This window comes from Salmo trutta, chromosome 13 (assembly GCF_901001165.1).
Source record: "Salmo trutta chromosome 13, fSalTru1.1, whole genome shotgun sequence".
Classification (NCBI taxonomy): Eukaryota; Metazoa; Chordata; class Actinopteri; order Salmoniformes; family Salmonidae; genus Salmo; species Salmo trutta.
Window position 1 is genome coordinate 80,029,677 of NC_042969.1, and position 20,866 is coordinate 80,050,542.

Sequence of the window (20,866 nt, forward strand, 5' to 3'; positions counted from 1 at the left end):
GTTTCTTGGCAATTTCTCGCATGGAATAGCCTTCATTTCTCAGAACAAGAATAGACTGATGAGTTTCAGAAGAAACTGTATATTGACTTTTTCTACTGTATGTTTGTTTTACTCCATGTGTAACTCTGTGTTGTTGTATGTGTTGAACTGCTTTGCTTTATCTTGACCAGGTCGCAGTTGTAAATGAGAACTTGTTCTCAACTAGCCTACCTGGTTAAATAAAGGTGAAATCATTTTTTAAATTTTTTTTTAGTTATTTGTTTCTGGCCATTTTGAGCCTATAATCGAACCCACAAATGCTGATGCTCCAGATACTCAACTAGTCTAAAGAAGGAAGTTTTATTGCTTCTTTAATCCGGACAACAGTTTTCAGCTGTGCTAACATAATTGCAAAAGGGTTTTCTAATGATCAATTAGCCTTTCAAAATGATAAACTTGGATTAGCTAACACAACGTGCCATTGAAACACATGAATGATGGTTGCTGATAATGGGCCTTTGTACACCCATGTAGATATTCCATTAAAAATCAGCTGTTTCCAGCTACAATAGTCATTTCCAAAATCTACACTGTATTTCTGATCAATTTTATGTTATTTTAACGGACACATTTTCTTGCTTTTCTTTCAAAAACAAGGACATTTCTAAGTGACCCCAAAATTTTGAACGGTAGCGTATATAGTGCGTGTATATAGTGTGTGTGTATAGTGTTTGTATATATGGTGTCTGTGTATATATAGTGTGTGTGTGTATATATAGTGTGTGTATATAGTGTTTGTGTGTATATAGTGTGTGTATATAGTGTTTGTGTGTATATAGTGTGTGTATATGGTGTGTGTATATGGTGTTTTTTTATTTTTTATTATTTATTACAAAAAACACAAGGAAGGGGTAACATTAAAGTATTAGAACATGAAGGACAAACAATACAGCACCAAGACACTATCAAACATGTATCAGTCTTTCCGCAACAGAGCCATCCTTATGTGTGAGGGTGCATGTGCATGATAGTGATGTAAAATATATGTCATAGTTTCCTTTTTCATGATCAGCCCGAACCCTCCAAGATCCCCCCACAGTTCCCCAATAGCTGTTCCTCAACCATTTGAGACCATTCCCACAGTCCCCCCCCACCGGAAAAAATAAATAAAATACAATTAATTCCATTCCCCACTCCCAAGAATCCCCCAATGCACCAACAACCAAGAGAATAAACTAAAGAGAAAAAAGGAAAAGACAGAAGAAAACAGCAAACAACAATGCAATTTTTTTAATAAAACATTTAAAACAAAGGACATCATGGACAACTGAAATCATAACAGCAATGCCAACTGTATATGTTTGTGTGCATGTCTGGCACTATTACATGTATGTGTGTGTTCTTGTATGTGTTTATTTGAATGAGAGTGTGTGTGTATGCATGTGTACAAACACCTGCACGGCATCAGCCTCAGGCAAACTGGCATTAGTTGTAAAAACACTGCCACTTAGTGTCATTCAAATGTACTTTTATTATGTTTTATTTAGACTTTTTTCCCCCTTTATCTTTTGACCATCATTCTCTCTCTCACACAGCAACTCCACTCCCACTGGTCTCCAATTCCACATACCAACCCTCAGCTTCCCTCAGACCATCCCATCTATCTCTGCTGGCCACCCACTTCCTGTTTCAACCCATCCCAACCCTCAGCTTCCCTCAGCCCATCCCATCTATCTCTGCTGGCCACCCACTTCCTGTTTCAACCCATCCCAACCCTCAGCTTCCCTCAGCCCATCCCATCTATCTCTGCTGGCCACCCACTTCCTGTTTCAACCCATCCCAACCCTCAGCTTCCCTCAGCCCATCCCATCTATCTCTGCTGGCCACCCACTTCCTGTTTCAACCCATACCAACCCTCAGCTTCCCTCAGCCCATCCCATCTATCTCTGCTGGCCACCCACTTCGTGTTTCTACGCAACACATATCTTTCAACTATGCTATGATGTTTAACGTACAATTACATTTAAGTCATTTAACGTACAATTTGAATCTATCTAATCGAACAGAATCTACAGATTGCGTGTTGAAGATAAATACTTTTACTAAGAGTATTATTATATTAGTAATTGACTGACCCGGTCTCTCCAGATCTCCTAACAGTACTATTTCTAGGGTCAATTTTAGATCAATGCTGTGCATTTTCAGCCATTCCTGAACCTGAGACCAGAAACAGTCTACCTGAGGGCAATACCAAAATAAATGGTCTATTGATTCTGTATCCTCACAACAAAATCTGCAGAGCTTTGATGATTTTATGCCCCAAATACTCAACATTTTGTTGGTGGCAAGAATTCTATATAATAATTTCAGCTGAAAAGCACAGAGTCTTGAATCTTGCGTTGTTTTATAAATCAGCTCATACACCCTGTACCATGGAATCGGTACATCAAAAATCTCTTCCCAACTATTTTGCAATCTGTATGGCACAGTTGTCAACATCCTGTAATAAATAGGAAACTGGTAAACCTTCCCATTTATTATATTTTTATTCCTCTGCCAGTTTTGATCCTTTATATTGGGCAGACAGACCAGTTCCCTACCTCCTCCCGCTGCCACCCGCCTCCTCCATTTTTGGGGCAATGCTGTAATCAATTGGTTGTACTCTTGGATTGAGCAGACCTTCCTGTACAATTCTGATAACTCCATGAAGGACATAACTCTACCATTACAATATCATTTAACAATAAAATACCCTTTTCAAACATCTTTCCCATAAATACAGGTATTATATCAACCAGCACATTTGAGTTCAGCCATAATATTTGTTCTATCTTTTCAGGGAGATGAAATTGAAATTGTAGCCAGCTCTGCAATGCTTGTTTGAAAAAGACAGATACTTTGAAAAAAGTATCATTTTCAATGAATCGAAAATGAGACATGGCAATCTGCACAAAGGCAAAAAGGCAATTTTTAAACAATGGATGAGCTTTTCTTATTAATCTACTTGAGAACCATTTAGGGTTCAAATAAAACTTTTGAATGAGTGAAGCTTTTAGAGAGAGGTTAAGTGCTTTTATACTTAATAATCTCAACCCACCCAATTCATATTCATTATATAGATAGGCTAATTTTATTTTGTCTGGTTTAGTGTCCCAGATAAAGCGAAATATTTTTTGCTCATATGATTTGAAAAATGAATCATCAGGAGTAGGCAGCGCGATAAGTAAGTGAGTAAACTGAGATATGACTAAGGAGTTAATCAGGGCAATTTTTCCATAAATAGACAGGTATTTACCTCTCCATGGTTGCAGGATCTTGTCTATTTTTACAAGTTTTCTATTGAAATTCATTGTGGAGAGCTTATTTATATATTTTGTGATATGAATACCGAGTATGTCTACTTCACCATCAGCCCATTTTAGAGGTAGTGTAAAAGGTAATGTAAAAGTTGTATTTTTTAAGGATCCAATACGTAATATTGTATACTTATCATAATTAGGTTTTAGTCCAGAGAGTACAGAAAAGTTATCTAGATCTTTAATGAGACATTGCAGGGATCTAACTCAACATAAAACTTGAGTCTTCAGCACACATGGACACCTTTGTTTTTAAGCCTTGGATTTCTAATCCTCTAATGTTGTTATTGGATCTGATTTTAATAGCTAGCATTTCGATGGCCATAACGAATAGGTATGGTGACAGCGGACACCCTAGTTTAACTCCTCTTGACAATTCAAAACTCTCTGAGATGTAGCCGTTATTTACTATTTTACACCTGGGGTTGCTAAACATTATTTTTACCCATTTTATAAGAGAATTACCGAAATTGAAAAAAATCCAGTCTTACTTTATGAAATGCCTTTTCAAAATCCGCTATAAATACCATTCCTGGCTTCTTATACGTTTCATGATGTTCTATTATTTCTAGTAGTTGTCGTATATTATGTCCAATGTATCGTCGATGTAAAAAACCTGTCTGATCAGGATGAACAACACCTGGTAAAACCCTTTTAATTCTGAGTGCTATGCATTTTGCTAGTATTTTTGCATCACAACATTGAAGTGTAAGGGGCCTCCAGTTTTTTTAGATAGACCGGGTCTTTATATTTGCCATCTGGGTCTTGTTTTAATAATAGAGAAATCAGACCTTCCTGCTGAGTACCTGATAGATTGTTTTAACTACTCCTATAGAAATGGTAGTCTAACAATGGAGCTTTTAGTACATCAATAAAATACTTGATATACCTCTACTGGTATGCCCTGGGGTTTTTCCAGATTGAAAGGATTTAATAGCCCCAAAAAGTTCTTCCTCTGTAATTTGGCCTTCACACTGATCTTTCTGTACATTTCTTAATTTTCCATTTTTTATATTATTTGGAAAAAATTCCTTACCGTAATCTTCATTCAGTGGGAGAGGATGAGACGAAAAAGAGAACATATGCCTAAAATAATTTGCTTCCTCTTTTAAAATATCATTCGGAGAATCATAGATGACTCCATCTTCAGTAACGAGTTTCTGCAAATTATTTTGTTAGCGTTCCTGTATTGGAGATTCAGGAAGAATTTTGTGAATTTTTCTCCATATTCCATCCAGTTTGCTTTATTTTTGTAATAGATTACATTAGATTGTTCCTGAATAAGTTCCTCAAGTTCTTTTTGTTTTTCCTCTAACTTATTTTGTATCTCTGTAGTATCGTTTTTATTGCCATCTACCTGTACTATTAGTTCATGGATTTCCCTTGTTAGTCTTGTTTCTTTAGCCAGAAACGGCTTTTTTATTATTGTTGAATATTGTGTATTTAGTGTTTGTATATAGTGTGTGTATATGGTGTGTGTATATGGTGTGTGTATAAAGTGTGTGTATTTGGTGTGTATATAGTGTGTGTATATGTTGTGTGTGTTACCTGTAGATGTTGCTGTCTGAGAGTGAGCTGGCTCTGTTTGCTGCTGTAAATGGATGTGTAGACGTGGAGGAAGGCCATGTACTGGCTGGGTGTGGCTCCATATTCTCTACAAGACTCATGGATCATCAGGAAGGAGCGACAAAGATCACCCTGACCCGACGCTGGGAGGGACAAACGAGACAGAACATATCCACGAGTGACTAGCTAGTTTAGAGCTAGTTCTCTATAGTCTGACTATGACTTACTAGGACTCTGGTGGCAGGGATGTTTTCTCCTACCTGACCCTTTTCTCTTGTGGCCTTTCTCTCCTCCACTCTTCTCCCCCTCTCCCTCCACCTTAGCCAGCAGCATCTCAGGGATCTGACAGGACAGCATCAACACGAAGGTTATGAAGGAAGACAGAGCTAATGACAATATTATAATCCTGTATGATGCTATGTTCTCAACCCTCCCTCCATCCTCTCCTCCCACCTTCTTCATGCTGCTCTCAGACCATCCGTCCATCCACTGGACGGAACACCTGCGGTAGAGAGCCGGGTTGCTCTCACAGCTAATGGTGAAGTTAGAGTTGGTGCAGTCCATGATCAACACTATGTGTAGGTTCTGCTGGATTCCTGAGCGAGAGAGCGAGAGAGCGAGAGAGCGAGAGAGCGAGAGAGCGGGGGATGGAGATGAAGGGAGAGAAACAAAGAAAAAGAAACAAAGAGAGTGTGTAATGGCTTGTGTACTGCTGTCCTTGTCCATTTACTCCCCAGCTGAAAGGCCAGTAGTTTAGTCAGAGGAACTCAGAGGGAAGAGACATCTATTGATCTGATTCTGCAGCATCTACAGAACAAACACAGCATCATAATAAACGTGGGGGAGGAGAGGGATGAAGTGAGAGGAAGGGAGAGAGGGAGAGGAGATGAGAGAACCGAGGATGTGTAGATGTGCCGATGTGACCTTCAGCAAGACACTTAACCCTAATTGCTCCTATAAATCGCTCTGGATAAGAGCGCCTGCTAAATGACTACAATGTAATGTCATGTAGATGAGTAGCTAGATAGATGAGTCTCTCACGGTAGGCAAAGTAGTTGAAGAGGGGTCCGGTGAATCCGTCCTGGGATGCAGGATCTTTGAGAGAGGAGAGGAGGGGCTCCAGCTCCTCTGGGGAGTACAGGCCTGGAACCTCACCTACAACACACATATAACACACACTGATCTCAGTACAGTACAGGCTCCAGGCCAGTACCTCATCTACAACACATATAACACTGAACTCAGTACAGTACAGTACAGGCCCCAGGCCAGTACCTCATCTACAACAGACATCACTTTGAACTGAAAAAGTACAGACTCAGCACCTCACCTGGGATTTATGACACATGGTTTCATTTGATTTTATTCATCATCAGACATTGTGTATTCCATTTGTGCAGTTGTTTATATGCGACTGACCAGAGGACAGCAGGCTGTTGACCATCTCCAGGAAGGCTGGGTGGACAAACTGATAATCCTCCAGCAACAGCACCACCTGTTGGCCCTCCAGACCTGCCAGCTGCATCACCTACACAGAAGAGAACACACAGTCAGGTGTGTGTGATTTGATGTTCCCTGCAGCATGCTTTGCCTTGTCCAGCTTTGCCTTCACCAGTGTTTCCCTATGATTTACTTTCAGCAGCAGTGGTAAAGTTGGACGGGTGGTCCTTTTGCTGGGGGGGTCCGGGGGCATTCACCCCCGCGACACCATCTGAAATATAATTTTCCCTTTAAAAGCATTATCACATTTACGTCATTTACATTTATGTCATCACCTGTAGCCCAACTGATGCAGCATAGCGTCTTTAAATAAATAGGCTGAAGCATGAGGTTGCCCATCTGCATTTACCTCTTGGGGAAAAAAAGAAGATTGAATGCATCAAATTCTACAACTATACCTTGGAACCTGTAATTTTTTCTGGATCAAAATGGGGCAAAGAGGGTGAGCGTGGTAGGGGTGTGACAGTGGGCGTGGCCAATGGAGTGGTCTCCAACTGAACATTTTAGAGGCCCTCCTCTTGGCCGCAGAGACAACATTTTGCTGTTTTAAAGCACATTTCCTGCAATTCCACATATTTTGGCATGGGGCAGAGAAAGAATTTGCTGTTTTAAAGCAAATTTCCAACAAATCTACATATTTTGGCATGGGGCAGAGAGAGAATGTGCTGTTTTAAAGCTAATTTCCAACAAATCAACATATTTTGGCATGGGGCACAGAGAGAATGTGCTTTTTTAAAGCTATTTTCCAACAAATCTACAGATTTTGGCATGGGGCAGAGAGAAAACGCCATGTTTTAAAGCTAATTTCCAACAATTCTACATATTTTGCAGTGGCTTATGCCATGTTCTTATGCTATCTGAGTGACTAAAACATAATAACAAAATGAATGCCCCATGCCATGACATCTTTAGAATGTTTGATTCTCCCTGACTAATTTTGGTGATTGTTAGTTCTCAAAGATCTTATAAAAACATAAAATAGGTCCATTATCTTTTCCACATACTTTACATCTGGTTTTAGTAGTGTAAGTTAACACTGAAAAAGGTTTTCCATTCCAAAAAAGTATAAAGAAATCGAACAAAAAGAAGTCTACCTCGGCTAAACAGATATAGAGGAAACACTGCACACTAAAACATAGGTCACAGAGAAAGACAGACACAGAGGTATGACATCTTACGTTCTTCAGGTCATTGTTGAAGTGTTTGAGTGAGTATCCGCGGGAGATCTTGGGTGTGTAGAGTGTGTATCCATGCATGTGTGAGACCAGGCATGTGGCGGTGCGTCGGCCCACCCCGCTGCGTCCAGCCAGGAGCAGAGAGCCCCCCGGTCGACTCAGGACACGGTCCACACGAGACACAAAGTGACACACCTCCCAGAACAACAGCAGGTCCAACTCCCTGTTGTCACGACCATACAGGACCGCTCCCTACAGAAGGCAGAGATACATTAATACACACACACACACACTCTCTCTCTCTCTCCCTGTCCTAAACAATACAAACACACACCGACCTTGTGTATGACCTGGCGTAGGTCGGCAAAGTCGAGGCGTCCTAGAGATTTACCGTGGGGGGGCAGGGACTGACCAGGGGCCATCACTCCCCCTCCCTCAGACGCACCCCACGTCACATAGAAACCATCTGCAGAGAGAAAATACGCAGTTATACACACTGTTAAATACACACATCTATACACACACACACCTAACTACACACACAAACCCATTTCCCAGAGAACCCAACCACAGAGAACCCACTGTCATACAGTATATAGAGACACTCTGCAGAGGGAGAGGAGCACTGAGGTGTGTGTTTTACCTGTCATGTTGTCGAGTGCGTCGGAGCCCCAGTCACCTCGTATGACAGAGGAGAGGATGTTGTCAAAGGAATGGATGTCTTTAGAGGAGACCAGTCTGTCTCTGAACAGCCTCTTGGCCTCATAGGCTACCACCTCCAACACTGAGTCTGTTATATTACAGTTCCCTACAGACACAGAGAGGAGGAGTTAATACACACTGGACAAAACATTAAAAACACCTTCCTAATATTGTTACACCCCCCCCCTTATCCCTCAGAACAGACTCAATTTGTTGGGGCATGGACTCTACAAGGTGTTCCACAAGGATGCTGGCCCATGTTGACTCCAATGCTTCCCACAGTTGTGTCATGTTGGCTGGATGTCCTTTGGGTGGTGGACCATTCTTCATACACACGGGAAACTGTTGAAAGTGAAAAACCCAGCAGCGTTGCAGTTCTTGACTCAAACCGGTGTGCCTGGAACCTACTACCATACCCCGTTCAAAGGCACTTAAATCTTTTGTCTTGTCCATTCACCCTCTGAATGACACACACACAATCCATGTCTCAATTGTCTCAAGGCTTAAAAATCCTTCTTTAACCTGTCTCCTCCCCTTCATCTACACTGATTGAAGAGGACTTAAAAGGGGACATCAATAAGGGATCATAGCTTTCACCTGGATTCACCTGGTCAGTCTGTCATGGAAAGAGCAGGTGTTCTTAATATTCTGTCCACTCGGTGGACACTACTACATTATACCATACTACAAAAAGACACGCAGCATCAATACAGCTCAGTGTACACACACTAACACACCAGAGAAGAGAGTTGAAGTGATGAGAGAGGACGTTGTGACATACCGTGTAGAAAAGGTAAGCAGCAGGAGGGAGGAAGGAGAGAGGAGAGCAAAAAAACCATGAGTCATGGAAAAAAATAAGTTTGTCAGCAAACGCTTTTAATTAAAATTAATGATTGGACTCCCTATCACAGGGAGAACACATTGCAAGAGGGAGGGAGGGAGTGACAGAGGGAGAGATGAAGGAGGACAGAGAAGGGAATGATGAAAGAGAGAGAGAGACGGGTGACAGAGGGAGCAGAACAGGGGAGAGGAAGAAAGCGATGGTGAATGCAGGAGGCAGGGAGAGAGCTACTGACTTTCAGAAGATATTCTGAAATATCCAACAGCAACTACAATCAAAGGCCAGTACAGTATAAAGTTAAGACTGTTACCAAATAATGAGACGTTTTCAACGAGAAGTCAGCAACAACAGAGAAAACCCATGCAATTAGCAGTATGAAGTATTGCAGAAAGAAATGAAACTTTTTGGGGACAACTTAAAATGGGTCGCAGAAAAGATTGTGTAGTGCAAAGGTTTCCCAAACTGTTTTGGCCCGTGTCCCCATTTTTTAACCCCACCTTGTAAAAAAAGTTACGTAATCAACGGCCAGTGTTTATTTGGGCTATGACAGTCTATTAGAAATCAGTCTGATAATATTTTGGAGAGTAATTCAGTCTGAAGACAGTATGGTTCGACGTGACTGAAATGCATCAGAAAGGTATTGGGAAGTTCAGAAGACCATCAGGCGATAATGATATTTTCCCCCCGGGTCTGATTTAGTTCCTGGTCTTGTCCACTCTGTTCTAACAGCTTGTGGGCATAGTAGAGGGAAACAGGAAGTACATATGTGTTCCTGAGAGTCTTATCTTTCAGCGATGGGGGTCATAATATTTTGTAGCTTAAACCATTTTTTTAAAAAGAGCCACATTTGTAGGAAGAAAACAGAAACCACTCTGTTTATTACAACCGTATCTAGCAGCTACTGGAGGTTACTGAAATAACCCCGCTTCTATGAACCAAGGGGAAACCCTGGTGTAGTGATTGTGGTCTGACTATAGGACCCAGTGGACTATGAGCCGTAGAAGCAGAGGCAGTAGCGTGAGGTGTGATCTGACCACGTGGTCTGACTATAGGACCCAGTGGACTATGAGCCGTAGAAGCAGAGGCAGTAGCGTGAGGTGTGATCTGACCACGTGGTCTGACTATAGGACCCAGTGGACTATGAGCCGTAGAAGCAGAGGCAGTAGCGTGAGGTGTGATCTGACCACGTGGTCTGACTATAGGTCCCAGTGGACTATGAGCCGTAGAAGCAGAGGCAGTAGCGTGAGGTGTGATCTGACCACGTGGTCTGATTATAGGTCCCAGTGGACTATGAGCCGTAGAAGCAGAGGCAGTAGCGTGAGGTGTGATCTGACCACGTGGTCTGACTATAGGACCCAGTGGACTATGAGCCGTAGAAGCAGATGCAGTAGCGTGAGGTGTGATCTGACCACGTGGTCTGACCGTGCTGTTGTGGTTAACTCACCTGCGGACATGTCGTATCGCAGCAGGCTGAGCACCCACTGGGTGAGGACACACGGAGTGAACAGGTAGTGACTGTGGTCATCCACCGTGAACTTCGCCTTCACCTGAGACCAGAGGAACAGAGAGATAGAAATACACACACACACGCACACACACACACACACACACAATACAGCCACTTATTACACAGGTGTGTGTGTGTGGTTTAGATTTGCCTCTCTAAGAGTGAGGATTAGATATAAGAGGCAGTACGTAAGTGCTGTGATAACAGCAGTCTAATCTAAAGCTGCTGCTTGGAAAGACTAGAGCAGCTTAAAGCTGAAGCTTTACTCTGATAACACATGAACTCATCTGAGACAGCGCACACACACACACACACACACACGCACCTGTTCATAGACCTGTACCAGAGACCCTGCTAGCTGGTGTGTTTTCCCAGTGCTGGCCCAGGCTGCCTGGCTCCCAAGGCTCCTCTGGAGAACAGGCTGCAGGTACGCTGAGTAGATGGTCTGAAGCTGCTCCCTGTCTGGATAACTAGAGAAGAGAGCAAGTGTCAGTGTGTGTGTGTGTGTGTGTGTGTGTGTGTGTGTGTGTGTGTGTGTGTGTGTGTGTGTGTGTGTGTGTGTGTGTGTGTGTCAGAGTATGTGAGGGGAGTTGAGCAGCTCCAAATTCGCTTATTTCACCAACATCTATATAATTTTTGTGACTACCTGGACCTAGCAATTGGTTTTGAAGTATTGAAATCAAACCATGTGATTTGAATGAAAAGTATTATAATAAACATGAAAAGGAGAATGTAAGACACGCTCATCATTTCAAATAGGCTACATGTCATATTAAACAGCATATAAACACTCTAAATAGGTCAGGAGCCAGACAGGGAGACTAAGAAGGAACAGAAATGAATTATTTAGGCTATATTATTTATATTATTTCAAGGCTAGAGCCTACAAAGAAATACATTGTGAAGCATTAGCGAGTGTGACACACTAGGCTGGTAGGGACTTTAACAGCTCAGTATTTAAACAACATTCGTTGTATTAAATCATTACAGTCTATAAATTGTGCATACAAGCTGTGACTTCCATAGAATTAAATACAAATTAATTATTAGGATCAGTCTACAGTGCCTTCGAATAAATGCTTAGAAAAACGAGGCCAGTCTACGGTGCCTGGAGAGCCGGCCAGCAGCGGATAACACCCTCCCCACATTTAGAACTACTGGAGATGTTACACAACCTTTTGACCACTCTCACAGACCTACTGGGGATGTTACACAACCTTTTGACCACTCTCACAGAGCTACTGGGGATGTTAAACAACCTTTTGACCACTCTCACAGAGCTACTGGGGATGTTACACAACCTTTTGACCACTCTCACAGAGCTACTGGGGATGTTAAACAACCTTTTGACCACTCTCACAGAGCTACTGGGGATGTTAAACAACCTTTTGACCACTCTCACAGCGCTACTGGGGATGTTAAACAACCTTTTGACCACTCTCACAGCGCTACTGGGGATGTTAAACAACCTTTTGACCACTCTCACAGAGCTACTGGGGATGTTACACAACCTTTTGACCACTCTCACAGCGCTACTGGGGATGTTACACAACCTTCTGACCACTCTCACAGAGCTACTGGGGATGTTACACAACCTTTTGACCACTCTCACAGAGCTACTGGGGATGTTACACAACCTTTTGACCACTCTCACAGCGCTACTGGGGATGTTAAACAACCTTTTGACCACTCTCACAGCGCTACTGGGGATGTTAAACAACCTTTTGACCACTCCTACCAGGCTGGGCAGAGATGCAGAGTTTTTTATTTTTATTTTCCTAAAGGTTTTTAGGAAAAATAACCCTATCAAAATGGAAAGCTCCTTCAACATAGGAATATGCCAGGCCTATTGGGCCAAAATCAAGTATGGTCTATTGGATAGATAATTGAACAAAAATGAACTAAACAGATCAGATTTTTAGTTTATAAATAATTTGCTACAATGACACAGTTAGTTATCTACCCACCTTTCTTTTAGCATGAGTATGTAGTAAGTACACCCTCATGCTTTCATGAGATGTGTCTTTTCAGATTCCACAATGATTCTTTAGTTGTGGACATTACATCACCACACTCCCTCTCTTGCTATTGGTCCTCATCTTTGTAAGTCACCTTGATTTAGCACCTGTGTGTTTTATCAGTGTCTTGATGAAAATATTTAGTGAACTCCATGACAGTAGCTAAAGGAAGGGGCTATAGCAGCACACAAGTAGACCACAAATGCATGATGGGACGGGCGCGCCCTGAGCTCGTAAAGTGAGAGCTACAGGAGCACTACGGGAGTGAAATTGGAGCGGGGGAGAAGGCCGACGCTCCAGCCTTTGGGCACGCTCTGCTCCTCGCTCCGCTCCAGCTCACATACTCTGGTCTGTGTGACCGCACTCACTCTATGGTGCAGATGCGCACAATGGAGGTGAAGCGGGAGGTGAGTGTGTGTCGTCCCACAGCGCCTCCTGTTGACATGGAGGCCACCACCTGGACGTTCTCCAGACCCACCCAATCCAGGTTCTCATCATAGAACCCATGGTACGTCAGCACCTAGAACACACAAGGGGGAGGGAGGAGAACTTTGTCACGTTATGACAGCGTGACTAATTTCTGTCTTACACATCAAGAAATAATGTATTTTCAGTGTTGTATTGCATTGAGTTGTGTTATGTTGGGTTGTATTGTATTGCATTGAGTTGTGTTGTGTTATGTTATGTTGTATTGCATTGAATTGTGTTGTGTTATGTTGTATTGCTTTGAGTTGTGTTGCATTGAGTTGTGTTGTGATATGTTGTATTGCATTGCAATGAGTTGTGTTACATTGGGTTGTGTTATGTTGTATTGCATTAAGTTGTGTTGCATGGAGTTGTGTTGTGTTGTGTTGCATGGAGTTGTGTTGTGTTGTATTGAGTTATGTTGTGTTGTGTTATGTTGTGTTGTGTTATGTTGTGTTGCATGGAGTTGTGTTGTGTTGTGTTGCATGGAGTTGTGTTGTGTTGTATTGAGTTATGTTGTGTTGTGTTATGTTGTGTTGCATGGAGTTGTGTTGTGTTGCATGGAGTTGTGTTATGTTGTATTGCGTTGGGCTGCGTGACGTTGGGCTGCGTTACGTTGGGCTGCGTTACGTTGGGTTGTATTACATTGTACAGTATTTGTTTGAAAAATGCATCTGGACACAGTAACATCTTTTTTGTTTCACCTGGCTGCCAATTCCTGATCTTTTGAGAACAGAGTAATTTAAGAGGTGGCCTGAAACCTGAGAGGAATGGCAGCTAGAGGACTACAGCAGTGCTGAGGCAGCGGGCTCGTAGTGAGGACGACTGGCTACTATTCTGAACTCTGTGTGGTGATCTTTCTGGCACCCAGAGCTGCTGAGGCATCAGCCAAATGGCTGCTACACAGACTGGACGAGGAGAAGTCCAGAGGCTATACGACTCAGGCTGGTTCCCTGACTTGACCTCTACAAGATCATCAACAGACTCCAACATCATCTACAATCCTTTGTCCAGCTCCCTTCACTCAAGCCATGAACTGACCCTCTCCATCTTCAGAGGACGCAGCTTGGCCTCGATTGGTTGACCTGTCATGATATATTGCTTCTTTGTTTTTTTGCTCTTGAAGTGCTTTGAGATTCAATGAAAAGCGCTACATAAATGTAATAAATTATTAGTTGTATTATTATTATTATTACTGTACTGTATTGTGCTGTATTTAGTGTATTGTATTGTAGTGTATTGTAGAGTATTATGCTGTATTGCAGTGTATTGTAACGTGTTGTGCTGTATTTTAGTGTATTGTAGTGTATTGTGCTTTATTGTAGTGTAGTGTTTTTTTTGTATTGCACTGTATTGTAATGTGCTGTATTGTACTGTATTGTAGTTTATTGTGCTGTATTGTACAGTATTGTGCTGTATTGTACTGTATTGTGCTTTATTGTATTGTAGTGTATTGTAGTGTATTTTATTGTAGTGTATTGTATTGCACTGTAGTGTATTGCGTTGTATTGTATTGTAGTTTATTGCGCTGTATTGTACTGTATTGACCTGTATTGTAGTGTGGTGTATTGTAGTTTATTGTGCTGTATTGTAGTGTATTGTACTGTATTGTATTGTATGTATTGTATTGTAGTGTTTTGTATTGTAGTGCATTGTAGTGTGTTGTATTGAGCTGTATTGTAGTGTATTTTGCTGTATTGTGCTGTATTGAGCTGTATTGTAGTGTGGTGTATTGTAGTTTATTGTGCTGTATTGTAGTGTACTGTATTGTACTGTAGTGTATGGTGATGTATTGTGCTGTAGTGTAGTGTATTGTGCTTTATTGTAGTGTATTGTATTGCACTGTATTATATTGTGTGGTGTTGTACTGTAGTGTATTGTGCGGTGTTGTACTGTATTGTAGTGTATTGTGCTGTATTGTAGTGTATTGTATTGTATTATATTGTGCTGTATTGTACAGTATAGCATTGTAGTGTATTGCACCTTATTGTAGTGTATCGTAGTGTATTGTGCTGTATTGTAGTGTATTGTGTTGTATTGTAGTTTATTGCACTGTATGGTGGTGTATTGTGCTGTATTGTAGTGTATTGTAGTTTATTGTGCTGTATTATATTGTAGTGTATTGTGTTGTAGTGTATTGTATTGTATTGTGCTGTATTGTATTGTAGTGTAATGTGCTGTATTGTATTGTTTTGTACTGTATTGTGCTTTATTGTAGTGTTTATACTGTATTGTAGTGTAGTGTATTGTGCTGCATTGTAGTGTTTTGTACTGTATTGTAGTGTATAGTGCTGTATTACAGAGTATTGTATTGTATTGTATTGTAGTGTATTGTGCTGTATTGTTGTGTATTGTGCTGTATTGTAGTTTATTTCACTGTATTGTAGTGTATTGTGCTGTATTTTAGTGTAGTGTATTGTAGTTTATTGTGCTGTATTATATTGTAGTGTATTGTGTTGTAGTGTATTGTATTGTACTGTATTGTATTGTAATGAATTGTGTGGTGTTGTACTGTGGTGTATTGTGCGGTGTTGTACTGTATTGTGCTGTATTGTAGTGTATTGTATTGTAGTATATTGTGCTGTATTGTACAGTATAGCATTGTAGTGTATTGCACCTTATTGTAGTGTATCGTAGTGTATTGTGCTGTATTGTAGTGTATTGTAGTTTATTGCACTGTATTGTGGTGTATTGTGCTGTATTGTAGTGTAGTGTATTGTAGTTTATTGTGCTGTATTATATTGTAGTGTATTGTGTTGTAGTGTATTGTATTGTAGTGTAATGTGCTGTATTGTAGTGTATTGTTTTGTACTGTATTGTGCTTTATTGTAGTGTTTATACTGTATTGTAGTGTAGTGTATTGTGCTGTGTTGTATTGTATTGTAGTGTTTTGTAGTGTATTGTAGTGTTTTGTACTGTATTGTAGTGTAGTGTATTGTGCTGTATTACAGAGTATTGCATTGTATTGTATTGTGCTGTATTGTAGTGTATTGTGCTGTATTGTAGTGTATTGTGCTGTATTGTAGTGTATTGTGCTGTATTGTAGTGTAGTGTATTGTAGTTTATTGTGCTGTATTATATTGTAGTGTATTGTGTTGTAGTGTATTGTATTGTACTGTACTGTAGTTTATTGTGCTGTATTGTAGTGTATTGTTTTGTACTGTATTGTGCTTTATTGTAGTGTTTTATACTGTATTGTAGTGTATTGTAGTGTAGTGTGCTGTAGTGTAGTGTATTGTATTGTAGTATATTGTGCTGTATTGTAGAGTATTGCATTGTAGTGTATTGCACCTTATTGTAGTGTATCGTACTGTATTGTGCTGTAGTGTAGTTTATTGCACTGTATTATATTGTAGTGTATTGTGTTCTAGTGTATTGTATTGTACTGTACTGTACTGTATTGTCATTTATTGTGCTGTATTGTATTGTAGTGTATTGTGTTGTATTGTAGTGTATTGTTTTGTACTGTATTGTGCTTTATTGTAGTGTTTTATACTGTATTGTAGTGTAGTGTACTGTATTGTAGTGTTTTGTAGTGTATTGTAGTGTAGTGTGCTGTATTACAGAGTATTGCATTGTAGTGTATTGTAGTGTATTGTGCTGTATTGTAGTTTATTGCACTGTATTGTGCTGTATTGTAGTGTAGTGTATTGTGTTGTAGTGTATTGTATTGTACTGTATTGTAATGGATTGTACTGTATTGTACTGTATTACAGAGTATTGCATTGTATTGTAGTGTATTGTGCTGTATTGTAGTTTATTCTGTTGTATTGTAGTGTATTGTAGTTTATTGTGCTGTGTTGTAATGTATTGTAGTTTATGGTGCTGTATTGTAGTGTATTGTATTGCACTGCATTGTAGTGTATTGTGCCCTATTGTAGAGTATTGTATTGTACTGTAGTGTACTGTATTGTAGCGTGTTGTAGTGTAGTTTATTCTGTTGTATTGTAGTGTATTGTAGTTTATTGCGCTGTATTGTACTGTATTGTAATGTATTGTAGTTTATGGTGCTGTATTGTATTGCACTGCATTGTAGTGTATTGTATTGTAGTATATGGTGCTGTATTCTAGTGTATTGTGCTTTATTGTAGTGTATTGTGCTGTGTTGTACTGTTTTGTGCTGTATTGTAGTGTATTGTAGATTATTGTAGTGTATTGTGCCGTATTGTAGAGTATTGCATTGTACTGTAGTGTACTGTTTTGTAGCGTGTTGTAGTATATTGTGCTGTATTGTAGTGTATTGTATTGGAGTGTATTGTGCTATATTGTAGTATATTGTAGTTTGTTGTGCTGCATTGTATTGTAGTGTATTGTATTGTAGTGTAGTATATTGTTTTAGGATGTATTGTTTTGTGCTTTATTGTAGTGTATTGTACTGTAGTGTATTGTGATGTTGTAGTGTATTGTATTGTGCTTTATTGTAGTGTATTGTGCTTTATTGTAGTGTATTGTATTGCAATGTATTGTACTGTATTGTATTGTATGTATTGTATTGTAGTGTTTTGTATTGTAGTGCATTGTAGTGTGTTGCATTGAGCTGTATTGTAGTGTATTTTGCTGTATTGTGCTGTATTGAGCTGTATTGTAGTGTGGTGTATTGTAGTTTATTGTGCTGTATTGTAGTGTACTGTATTGTAGTGTAGTGTATGGTGATGTATTGTGCTGTAGTGTAGTGTATTGTGCTTTATTGTAGTGTATTGTATTGCACTGTATTGTATTGTAATGAATTGTGTGGTGTTGTAGTGTATTGTGCGGTGTTGTACTGTATTGTAGTGTATTGTACTGTATTGTAGTGTATTGTGCTGTATTGTAGTGTATTGTATTGTAGTATATTGTGCTGTATTGTACAGTATAGCATTGTAGTGTATTGCACCTTATTGTAGTGTATCGTAGTGTATTGTGCTGTATTGTAGTGTATTGTGTTGTAGTTTATTGCACTGTAGTGTGGTGTATTGTGCTGTATTGTAGTGTAGTGTATTGTAGTTTATTGTGCTGTATTGTAGTGTATTGTGTTGTAGTGTATTGTATTGTACTGTGCTGTATTGTATTGTAGTGTAATGTGCTGTATTGTAGTGTATTGTTTTGTACTGTATTGTGCTTTATTGTAGTGTTTATACTGTATTGTAGTGTAGTGTATTGTGCTGTATTGTATTGTAGTGTTTTGTACTGTATTGTAGTGTATTGTGCTGTATTACAGAGTATTTAATTGTATTGTATTGTAGTGTATTGTGCTGTATTGTAGCTTATTGCACTGTATTGTAGTGTATTGTGTTGTATTGTAGTGTAGTGTATTGTAGTTTATTGTGCTGTATTATATTGTAGTGTATTGTGTTGTAGTGTATTGTACTGTATTGTATTGTAATGAATTGTGTGGTGTTGTACTGTAGTGTATTGTGCGGTGTTGTACTGTATTGTAGTGTATTGTGCTGTATTGTAGTGTACGGTATTGTAGTCTACTGTGCTGTATTGTATTGTAGTGTAGTGTATTGTGTACCTGCTGTAAGAAGGCTATGAGGTTGCTGGTGCCCCACTTGTCAGGCCTGGGCAGGTTGATGTCTTTGAGGTAGAGGACCAGGTTCTCACAGTGTTTGGGTCTGAAGGCCCGTCCCGTGTTGGAACTGAGCAGCAGGCAGGTCTGACTGAGCTTCTGGAGGACGTGACGAGACGAGGTCTGGGCGCTACAGTGGACCACCGCTACCTGGGTGGAACGCATCCGAGAGAACGCATAGCGCAGCAGCATACTGGAGGAGAACACACACACACACACACACACACACACACACACACACACACACATTAACACTCACACACACACACACACACACACACACACACACACATTAACACACACACACACACATTAACACTCTCACACACACACACACACACACACACACACACACACACACACACACACACACACACACACATTAACACACACACACACACATTAACACTCACACACACACACACATTAACACTCACACACACACACACACACACACACACACACACACACACACACACACACACATATTAACACACACAGAAATGAATACACATTAACACACTCACAAAACACACATTAACACACTCACAAACACACATTAACACTCACACACACACACATTAACACTCACACACACACACATTAACACACACACACACACATTAACACACACACACACACATATATACTCTCACACAAACATTAACACTCACACAAACACATTAGCACACAAACACATTAACACACACACATTAACACAAACCCTTTAACACACACACTTTATCACATACACAACTTAACACACACACATTAATACACACACACAATGTTGGCAGAACATAGGCTAAATGCCAAATAGATTTTCCAGACCATAACATTGAAGGAGGACATGAGTCATTAGAGGTTAGATACCAGAGGATGAAGAGGAGATGACAGAGGAAGAGGAAGAGATAGGATGGAGGAGGGAGGAGAATTAACTCTGTATTGAAAAGTGTTGATGCCGCAGGGGTCTGTTTAACCGAATTTGTGCGAAAAACCTCAGGGCGAGCAGGGACATTTTGTGAGGGTGCAAACTGAGATAGGATATTTGGGATGTGTGTGTCTGTGTGTGTGTGCGCGCGCGTGCCTGAGCGCAGCAGTGGAAATTAATTAGATGTTTTTTCATCAGACAGGGATGACAAGCGTTTCCATGACGCCCTGACATTTCAGCGAGATTAGGGTTGTGGGTGTCATGGAGGGGGGTGGCTCAAGTGGAGTGTAAAAGCCAATCAGAGATGCCCTCCCTCTACTGGGTGCCCCAGGGATGACAGTAATGACTGTAGATTCAACAAGTCTCAGGCCCCCCGCCTGCCCCTCAGTCCGCTGTGCTATTCTAAGAAAGGTCACGCCTTAAATAAAACATGCCTGGAAACATACGTGTGTGTCATACCGTTCTCCCTGAACAGTAAGAGGAGGTTGTGCATGATCTGGCTAGAGTGTATTATACATCCTGTGTGTGTGTGTCCGTTTACCCCTTGCCACAGCCCTCAGGCCCCACCAGTATGAAGGGTTGTCTGTGCTGGGAGGAGAGCCAGTGGGAGAAGCAGTGCAGTCCTCTCTGCATGTCGGGGGTCTGGATGACGGGGAGTGTGTGAGTGTGTGTGAGCTCTTCCAGGCTGAGGCCGTCAGGACGTTCCAGACTGTACACACACAGCCGGCCAGACTCAGGGTCATAGTAGGTGTCCAGGGGCTTCCTCGGGTCAGGAGGGCTCTCTCTAGCCCAGACCAGCACCTACAGGGAATGCACACACACATACAGTGCTTTCAGAAAGAGACCCCTTGACTTTTTCCACATTTTGTTAGGTTACAGCCTTGTTCTAAAATGTATTAAATTGTTTTCCCCCTCATCAATCTACAAACAATACCCCATAAATAAAAGGCAAAATCTTTTCTTTTTTTAAGCTAATTTATATAAAAATAAAAAACGTAAATATCAAATAAGTATTCAGACCCTTTAATCAGTACTTTGTTGAAGCACCTTTGGCAGTGATTACAACCTTGACTCTTCTTGAGTATGACGCTGCAAGCTTGGCACACCTGTATTTGGGGAGTTTCTACCATTCTTCTCTGCAGATCCTCTCAAGCTCTGCCATGTTGGATGGGGAGCATCGCTGCACAGCTATTTTCAGGTCTCTCCAGAGATGTTCGATTGGGTTCAAGTCCCGTCTCTGGCTGGGCCACTCATGGACATTCAGAGACTTATCCCGAA

At 40.8% G+C, this 20,866-nt stretch overlaps 1 protein-coding gene across 3 annotated transcripts in view; it reads right to left on the reverse strand.

The window, feature by feature from the left end:
* The window catches only part of dync2h1 (dynein cytoplasmic 2 heavy chain 1), an 87,924-nt gene that overhangs the window by 6,814 nt on the left and 60,244 nt on the right, over positions 1-20,866 (reverse strand). For 2 of the 3 annotated variants that reach the window (XM_029773717.1, XM_029773716.1), the window contains exons 44-56: positions 20,130-20,389; positions 18,604-18,850; positions 13,013-13,164; positions 10,952-11,096; positions 10,564-10,666; positions 8,220-8,384; positions 7,915-8,042; positions 7,580-7,828; positions 6,321-6,429; positions 5,943-6,056; positions 5,355-5,497; positions 5,162-5,243; positions 4,884-5,044 (exon numbers count right to left, since the gene is read on the reverse strand). In XM_029773717.1, the coding sequence (XP_029629577.1) occupies positions 4,884-5,044; positions 5,162-5,243; positions 5,355-5,497; positions 5,943-6,056; positions 6,321-6,429; positions 7,580-7,828; positions 7,915-8,042; positions 8,220-8,384; positions 10,564-10,666; positions 10,952-11,096; positions 13,013-13,164; positions 18,604-18,850; positions 20,130-20,389 (2,058 nt within the window). The remainder of the gene's footprint in view (positions 1-4,883; positions 5,045-5,161; positions 5,244-5,354; positions 5,498-5,942; positions 6,057-6,320; positions 6,430-7,579; positions 7,829-7,914; positions 8,043-8,219; positions 8,385-10,563; positions 10,667-10,951; positions 11,097-13,012; positions 13,165-18,603; positions 18,851-20,129; positions 20,390-20,866) is intronic. The other variant, XM_029773718.1, reaches the window with a different exon arrangement.